Genomic DNA, 9352 nt, shown 5'->3' with positions numbered 1-9352 from the left:
GACCTGACGAAATGACACACGAGAAAATGTAATTACTAAACAATTTCAATGTTTTTTTTTTAATTTATTGACATTGTGACATCATCTGCGTATCCATAGACTCTAGTAACACATGCACTGGAAATTTTTTTCAAAATCTATGCTATGGAAATTTGCTATACCCATGGAAATGGCGATTAGTATGGATATTATAAATTCCGTACTACTCCTAACTAGAATATATCCTAACTCGAATAACTAGAATATATACTACATCCATAATATGGATTTTGAAAAAATTTCCAGTGACAGATTGACCAATCAAATTGCTGAGAATACTTATAAACATGGACAAACTTTTCTTTCATTCCACAAGTCTCAATTTCGCTACCTAACATTTTAAGATTTTGATTGTAGTACCTTGCTCTGTATTATAAAATATTAATTGTATTTATATAACATCTTTCCTATTTAGACCATATTCATCTACAGACTAATTGCATGTAAATGAGCACATTAAATATTCTTCCATATTAAAATACCATATCCAAGTTACGTTCTTGTACAGACAACTAGTTGGTTTATTTATATATTGCCGACTCTATCTCTTGGAATTAGTCTTAGTTCTGAGCCATGTTTGAGAAAAACATTTCCTATAGATAAAAAATTACAGTTCAGCATAAATTCATTAGCATTAATTTCAACTTAATTACAAACCACTGTGCTAAGATGATCTAAAAACACTTTGATATTACCTGCACTTTGTGATGGGTTGATGCCAATTCCATCTAAATGGAACAATATGACAAAACAAATTTGTTAAACAGCACATTGAAATATTGCAAAGCACCTTGGTAAGGTCAAACACTGATATTTATGAAATGTTTACTTACCATTTGTTATAATCGCACTAGTTGCAGGAGCAACCTTAAACTGTAAACATATACCAAAAAAAGTTACTATAGTTTTTTTTTGTATTTACACATAAACAGATAAAGCATTGAATAGTCATGCTTTTGCATCCGTTTAATGCGATTCAGGTGCCTTTTTATAAACAGTCATGTAAAAACCAATCAGGTACAATAATAAGACAATTGCTATATAATTATGTGATGATTTTTATATTTCAAACCAGAGTATCTTTGTTGCATTTCATGGAATAAAATAATGAAGTCAAAGCATTTGCTTGGGCTATTGCCAGTCTTTTTAACAGTCATCCACTAAAATATTTTATGTCTATGACATAAGCAATCAGGTGAATCATCTCTATTTGATATATACACTGCTTGTTGTGCATCCATCAGGTCAGGTGTGATTTTGAACAGCAAGATCATGCTATATACAAATTACTGTATAAATCAGCTGTTCACTTTGACTGGTAAACTGTCTTGAAATGGCAAAGAAACAAAATATACGTAATAATGTGGGCCCATGGCTTTTAATAGCCCTTTTATACCAGAATAAAAGTAACTATAAGAATATATACAAATACATGTATATAATTTCTATTCACCTCTTCAGCTGCAAATTTTAAAACATGAGTGAATGGCGTTGCTTCGGGTACACTTAATCTAGATGGGAAGAAAAACAGAGTTTGTGTGAAAGGGCGATCTCAACAACCAATCAAACATATAAGCAAAATTCTAGTTCATCGAACATACTGTACTCACACTTTGAAAGGCAGCTTAGGGTCAGATGTAAGGGTAATCTTGAATGTTACCTTAGACCTTTACAAAAAAATAAGACGTTATCGTCCTGTAATATTTGTACTAATAATTCAAGAAAAAGAATAACTTACATTTTTTATTAGTAAACTAAAATAAAAGATGAAAATTCGGTGTCAATGATGACGAGTTCCTAAATCAAAAATCTGATCAACACTCATTGATCAACACTGCATTTTGAGCGGAAATGACGTCAGATCGGTCAGAACAGAACTCCGCGGGCTGGCAGATGTACCGCGGTACAATCACACACTAGATGGCAACCAGCAGATTAAAGTCAGAGAGGGATGAGTCTTCAGTAGAAAGATATAGCGCTACAAGCATAGTCAGCGAGGGCCATAGTGAATGAATACAACCCAATCCTCTCACTATTTTAAAAGTACAGTTCAGGCTATGTGCACACGGGCATCGTTTTCGAGCGTTTTCAAAATCGTTTTTGTCTGATAAATTAGCTTCAACTTCTAGTCTTCTATGGTAAATTGACGGTGTTTGAAAACGTTTTGGTATGAAAACGAATGTGCATATAGCATAGCCTAATTCTCGGTGGCTTTCACTTGTTGTAGTATAACATGGTTTCTTCTCTGCCAGCATATTTTTATAGTTGGAAAGTGTGTTGTTACTGATTTTCATGATGCAAAGACCCAACATTAAGTACTTCTACACAACTCGCGTCGTTTTGTTTATTTCATTCATTTTTAGTGATGAGTGGCGAAAATCCAAGCGATCCAGTCTTTCTGGGAGGTGAGTTTGATATGTGTTTATAGCGATTTTTTTCATACGTTTATTCAATTTCGGTTAAAATATGATTAAAGATGGAACTTCAAATGTACACACAGCTGCATGCGTCTCAATCATTCATAACGAGCATCTGTCTAGGACTTGATGAATGGCGGTGTAAAGAAGTCTTGTGACACCTCACTTTGAATAAAGACTTTAAAAGTTTTTCAAATTGTTTATTGCTTGCTGTGTTAGGCTTGGCATTCAAAAATGTCACTTTCCACTTGCTAGACACCTCACAGCCCTGGCTTGCGGAATCCTGGATTCTAAGAGAACTTACGAAGTGCCTCAATTTCTAGGGTTTGTAGTCTGATTTCACCATTTTGATTATGGTTAATTCACTGAACTAAGGTACATATGCGTACAGTTATTTCCTCTTCATATTTAGTGTCCACTGGGCATTGCTCAGTGCTATCAGTGCCCCGGTACGAGAACAGATGACGTCCTACCAAAGGTGCTTCTACAGTCTAAAACCGGATTTTAACCTACAGGAAAGCTTATATACGCATTGTACAATTTTCCGACTAAATCGTATAAACTAGAGCTGTATAAAATTTAGTTAATCGTAATTATAGTTAAGGCGAAAAGTGGCATCGATGTTATACAGCCGCCCGCTGTAATAAGGCATCTGCTTTCGTTGTTTCAAAAATGCGTGATAAGCGAGCCCGATTTGTTTTAAAAACTGTAACACTTTAGTAACACAAACTGTTCAATTAATTTGCACCTGCCTAAATGCTTTTTTTTGTACTAATAATTTTTTCATCATAATTTAACCGCAAACCAGAACAGGTTTTTATCTCGCAATCATGGAATAGTTTGAAATAGCGGGACTACGCTTTTGAATCTTTCTCGTCTGCTCACTTGCTGCGCTGCGCACCACGATTTTGCTGCTCGGTATCAATCGGATTTTTTTAACTCTAGAAACCCACGTCACAGAATACCTTACAGAAGTGGAACTCCTGTACTTTTTTCGTAAGTGTGATTCGTCATGATTCGTCACTTAGCAAGTGCATTTTTTTGAGGCTGTCACCCCCCTGCCAATACTAAATATGCGTTGATTTTAGACATTGGCAGGGGGGTGACTACCTCAAAAAAATGCACTTGCTAAGTGACGAATCATGACGAATCACACTTACGAAAAAATAGTATAGAGTTCCACTTCTGGTAGGTATTCTGTGCCCACGTGAGTGTTTTGATTGTCAAACTTTTAATGTGATTGGCAGATAAAAACAAAGACAGATAATAATATTTCATCGAGGTCACATGATCGTAATTATTTTGCTCGGATTATTGCGATTGAATGTCCACGACGAGAAGTTAATTTTATGTTTTAAAATAACTTTCGTATGTAATCTGGTCAATTCTTTCCTAATTGTACTTTTATTTTGTGCAAGAAGCTAGAGGCGCATTACCAGCCTGTGGTAAGGTGGTTTAAGCGCTGGCAAACACAACAGAAGTCCGTAAAGGGGTGTCACTTTGTACAGCTCATACTCTGCCTGGCAGACGAGCGACGGTGTTTATTAATACCGAGAGATTATGGATAGTACTGCAGGTGAATATGGCAATCACAGTCGGGCCTCGTCTGAAGCTGACTCTAGAAATCCTGAAACACGATTGAAAAGCTTTAATGCATTGGTGAAAAAAGATCGTTCGTTTTCCCAAGTTGACACACGAAACAACAAAGGATGTGTGCCACTTTATTTCGAGCGAGCTTCATCTGCTTGGTGGTATCCGAAATTTGATTCTTCTATTTTGGAAAAAGAGTACCAAGAGTTTTCCTTTGTCAACAACCGCCGTGCAGTTGTTAAAATATTAATATACTTGCTTATAGCTGCTTTAATATGGATGATTTATTTTGGTGCAACACAGAAAGACGACAACCGGCAACCTGTTTTGATCGCCATTGCTTGTTTTGGTGCCGTGTTTTTCGCCTTCCTCGCATTTGTGCAGTCCTCACATTACCGCCATATCCCTCGTATAGCTTCCCTGTTCCTAGCTATGCTTATAATCACGATTGATTTGTTATTTTTCGTGCGAAGGGTCGAGGAATTTTCCGGCGCTGCACACTTCACGATGTGTGCTTCATTTATTTTAATAATTTACACTATGTTGCATTCCATACCGCTATTTGTATCAATGATTATCTTGGCATTATTTTCGATAGTTCATGAGATTTTGTACGCTTATGTTGGTTTAAACGAAAGCGCTGAAAAGATTGTATGTACAGCCGTTCTACATTTAGTTGTTCATATCATCGCGATTCAAATTAGTTTCATGGCTCAGGTACGAGATCGTAGCACCTTCTGGAAGTTTGGCCAACGTTTGATAGCAAAACGAGAAGCAGAAGTCGAAAAATCGGCGAAGGACTCGATGATTCGTTCGGTAATGCCGGAAACTATCGCGACAGAGATCGTTACCAATTTTCAGAAGAAGGAACTAACATTCCGACCCTTTAAAATGCATCGTATGGAAGACGTTAGTATACTATTCGCAGACATTGTAGGTTTTACCCAGATGTCCTCGAATAAGACAGCTGAGCAGTTGGTTGGACTTCTAAGTGATCTGTTTGGCCGTTTTGATCAACTCACATATGAACATCAGTGTGAGAAGATCAGTACGTTAGGTGATGCCTATTATTGTGTGGCTGGCTGCCCTGAACCTATTTCTTATCATGCATTTTGTTGCGTCGATATGGGATTGGCTATGGTAAAGACAATCAAAGAATTTGATGAAGAGAATAATGAGCAAGTTGGTATGCGGGTTGGTATTCATACTGGTACTGTGTTGTGTGGAATTATTGGCAACAAGCGATTTAAATTTGATGTGTGGTCAAATGATGTAACATTAGCAAACAAAATGGAAACTGCTGGTGTACCTGGGAAAGTACATATAACTCAAGCAACCAAAGATTTCTTGGATGATACATATATTTATGAGGATGGTAATGGCAGCAGTCGGCATGTTGCACTTGAGGGCATCACCACATATTTGATTCTCGGTAAGAAGAGAAAACATGAGAAGAAGGGATCAAGTCGACATCATAAATCTGAGAGCAAGCCTGAGGAACCTTTCAAAAAGGTATCCATACGGATTGACAAGAATGATGTTGTGCCCTCTGAAAGCTACCCTAATTCTCTATCAGTCCAGATTCCACCTGAGAATAAGAGTCCACGCGGCAGTTTGAAGCGTCAAAGTGAAGATATTTTGGATTCTGATATCTTGAACTCATCATATACATCCGAGGATGAATATGGTGGTCTTTATAATGATCGAAGGCCTTCACAAGTGCTTGGTGGAACAATAAATGAGGCTATTGCTCGGTTTAAGCTTCGAACATCCAATGATAGAGAGCTGGTTGCTCTGATTAAGGATAGTGAAAATTCATTCGCAAATCCACCATTAGTGACAGGTTCATTATGGTTCCGAGATAGAAGTCTAGAAGAGTCCTATCACAAAGAAGGGCAAGACACAACTTTATTGAGCCCCACTGTCACCACATTTGCATCACCCAAGGTTAACTTTATATTTGATGTTTTCATATCTATTCTGGTTTATGTTTATGTAGTTATTCTTTGCTTTATCATGCTTAGTGTTGTTGGATACATATCTATTGCAAACTACATAGTATTTGCATTTACATGCTTGTTAGAAATATTTTTCCTAATTTTCAACATAAGTCGAGCATATCCACAGCAATTGAAATTCTTAGCAGCATTTTCAAAGTTGCCAGGCTGGTTGACAAGTCATATTTCAGGCACAGTTTTAATGTGCTTGCCAGTCTTAACCGTGATGTTAAATTTTACAGTTTGTGATAAGGATGTAATTAGTCGTGACTTTGTAACATTCTCTGCAAATGCCATGATTGTCACATTTATACATTTTTGCAACTTCACACAACTCATTTCCATCTTAAAATCAGCTCTTGTTGCAGTACTTGCTATTTTGTTTATAATAATCACAACTACAGTAAGTTCATGTGGTAATGTGGAGGCAAAACTTGAACGAGATATGATTCCCACGTTAATACTGCTGACAATTCTTATATTTATCTTGAACTATCGAAATGACATTGGCATTCGCATGAAATTTCTTGTTGATGCTGAAGCTGCAAAGGATAAGAAAGAAGCCAAAATGAACAAAGCCCAAGCGGACTGGTTGTTAGAAAGCATAATTCCCAGACATGTCATTGCCGAATTACAAGAGGAAAAACTTTATTCCAGAAACTATGAAAATGTTGGTGTTATTTTTGCATCCATAGTAAATTTTGGAGACTTCTATGAGGAGAACTTCGAAGGTGGTAAGGAGTGCATTAGAGTTCTAAATGAGTTGGTTGGTGACTTTGATGATTTGCTTGAGAGACCAGATTTTTCGGAGGTGGAGAAAATTAAAACAGTAAATGGTTCAACGTTCATGGCTGCCTCTGGCCTGAATAATTCACAGGGGAATGGAAAAGGAAAGAATCATTTGAAGCAGTTGATCACGTTTGCATTAGCAATGATGACAGAAATTAATAATTTTAATGATCACATGCTGGGATTCAAATTTATCCTAAGAGTTGGTTTCAATGCTGGACCAGTTACTGCTGGTGTAATTGGATCAAATAAACTGTTTTATGACATTTGGGGGGACACTGTAAATATTGCAAGTCGGATGGACTCAACTGGAGTAGAGGGTCGTGTTCAAGTTAGTGAAGCATCAAAGAACCTGCTTGAGGAGTTCTTCGATTTTGAAGAACGTGGTGAGATCCCAGTGAAAGGAAAAGGGACAATTAAAACTTCACTTCTTGTTGGTCCTCTCAGGAACAGGGATGAAAATGAAATAAATGTTGAGGTAAAGATCGTTTCATAACAGTAGATAGGTAAAATTAGGTGTCGTGCCAAATCTAGAGGCATGCTCACATATTTTTGACGAAACGTCAACGCTCTTTCCGTCCTTGTCGTTTTTCAGGAAATTAGGTCCATCAAACCAAGCCAAACTTTTTCGACTCCAGGGGCCAGTTGTTTAAAAGGCTAGTTAACTTTTTAACTGCAGTTAAGGGCAAAATTGGCCAATAAGAGTCGTGTATTTCTGAGTTAACTAGGATTTAACTATGCAACGTGTAGTTAAATAGTTTTATACAACCGGCCCCAGGATTTACCCCTTTCAAATACTATTTGGTATGTTCCAGTTGTTTCTGACCAAACTAGCAGTTAAGCAAAGGAATGTCTGACCCCCCAAGTATCTGAAAAAATAAAAAATACACACTATCCTTAGTGTGTTTGAGGCACTGATCGAATTGTCTATTAGAACAGTGATGGGGGGGGGGGTAGGGTTATATGTGGTTCAGCGTCACGTAATTTTTGATGGAGTATATTAGCAATCGTCTCACGTCACAGAGAGTTAGGGAGTGTTAAAAATTATCAAAATCGCGTCAGGTAAATGTTAAAACATTTCATCAGCTTACAATTTTTTATTCTTAGGTAGAGCATTGAATATATTGCTGATGTTATCGTCAACGTTGGAAAACTACTTCGTCATATAAAAGAAGCAGTTCGCTCTTTAGAATTTAAAAAAGCTATAAAATATTTCATGTCTGCTTTGTACTGTAAATGTCTATATCACATCAACAGACTGATCTTCAAAGAAGTAACATTGCTATTTAGTATTGGGCGATTGATAAGTCTAATTATTCTATTTTAATGAAATAAGATAATGTATTATATAGCTATTTAATTATTTTACCGAATGAACAAGAATAAAAGATTGTATGATATGTACAATATATCTTGAATCGTCTTTGCCAGTTCGTCTAATATGAATTTAAGGAATAATTTCATGAATGCTTAGAAGATATTATTTTCCTATGAAAACTATTCCTAGATACCATACTTGTATTTTACTAGTGTAATTTGGGGAACTTCACGTCCCTTGAGTAATGCTATTACATGCGCAGTTTGATATGATCTATATGTGAAGATAAATAAAACCAGTTGTATCGTCCATTACCACTGTATTTATATATAGGTATCGTCTCAGACACCTTGTCCTTTCCACTTTTCACAACGTGGATGTTTTCGAAGATGTTCCTATGACTCAGAACTTGCAAAACCAATTTTTTTACAGGTCGTTTACCAAAACGAGTTGAAAATTGAAATGGACAATTTGAATGTATGTTACTGTAAACTAACTCTTTGTTTTGGCGATGAAAAGACGCTTCCTAAGAGCATACTAACATTAGTAAGAATGTAAGGTTTGACGACGAAGTAATGCAAAATACAGAAAATATGGCCTTACAAATTTAGCAAAATTTTATTCATTTTTAGTGCATATGGAAATTACTACTTTTAAGGCCGATCGAAATGGTAACATTTTAAAGTCTAAGTATATAAATTTGTAATAAGTAAAGTCTAAGTATATAAATTTGCGCTGTGAAACGTTGCAATTTTACTAATTTTAGTATACTCTTTCTAGCTGTGCATATTTCTTTTGAATTTGAACAGCATGTCAGCATAAATATGTTCATGCAAAGATGTCACTAGTGCAGTTTGTGTTAGGGCCCTAGCTAGAAGCTTATTGGTGATGGGGGGGGGGGTAATATTCATATATTCGTCTTATACCCGACTGATTTCATTTAATACTGTCTTCATGTTACGCGCCCGAAATTTTTTTGAACATATTCCCTAACTGCCACTCTTTCTTAACCGCAAATCACAAAATTCGTAACCGAACGATATAGCCTTCATTTTGTACACTATTGTTTCTGGGTGAATATATGCATATACAAGAATATCCGAATTCGAATATATCTCCCCCCCACCCCAATTAAGTTGTCAGCAAATTTGGGTAGAAATTGTTTGGGGGAGGAGTGGTTATCTCGTTGTCAAAGAGACCAG

At 36.4% G+C, this 9352-nt stretch overlaps 2 protein-coding genes across 2 annotated transcripts; one reads left to right on the top strand and one right to left on the bottom strand.

Moving 5' to 3' along the window:
• Positions 1-40: 40 nt before the first annotated feature.
• Positions 41-1869, bottom strand: LOC114524447 (ubiquitin-fold modifier 1). The gene is made up of 6 exons (XM_028545523.1): positions 1778-1869; positions 1650-1706; positions 1493-1550; positions 873-912; positions 735-767; positions 41-632 (listed from the first exon to the last, which is right to left on the bottom strand). Coding segments are annotated over exons 1-6 (258 nt in total). The 5' UTR covers positions 1780-1869; the 3' UTR covers positions 41-564.
• A 1818-nt stretch (positions 1870-3687) lies between these two features.
• On the top strand, positions 3688-8889 carry LOC114524446 (adenylate cyclase type 9-like). The gene is made up of 2 exons (XM_028545522.1): positions 3688-7310; positions 7940-8889. The coding sequence occupies exons 1-2, from the start codon at positions 4017-4019 to the stop codon at positions 7949-7951; spliced, it is 3306 nt and encodes a 1101-aa protein (XP_028401323.1). The 5' UTR covers positions 3688-4016; the 3' UTR covers positions 7952-8889.
• The last annotated feature ends 463 nt before the right edge of the window (positions 8890-9352 follow it).

Source organism: Dendronephthya gigantea, unplaced genomic scaffold, assembly GCF_004324835.1.
Source record: "Dendronephthya gigantea isolate DGI-Jeju-01 unplaced genomic scaffold, DenGig_1.0 000031F, whole genome shotgun sequence".
NCBI classification, from domain to species: domain Eukaryota; kingdom Metazoa; phylum Cnidaria; class Anthozoa; order Malacalcyonacea; family Nephtheidae; genus Dendronephthya; species Dendronephthya gigantea.
This window is presented reverse-complemented; position numbering and strand designations above follow the sequence as displayed.

Bases quoted from the DNA above. Each gene is read 5' to 3' on its own strand.
- LOC114524447 (XM_028545523.1), bottom strand. The intron at 1,551-1,649 runs GTGAGTACAGTA...CTTCCCATCTAG, and splicing joins CCTAAGCTGCCTTTCAAAGT to ATTAAGTGTACCCGAAGCAA. The intron at 768-872 runs GTAAGTAAACAT...TGTTCCATTTAG, and splicing joins TAGTGCGATTATAACAAATG to ATGGAATTGGCATCAACCCA.
- LOC114524446 (XM_028545522.1), top strand. From the start codon at position 4,017: ATGGATAGTACTGCAGGTGAATATGGCAATCACAGTCGGGCCTCGTCT.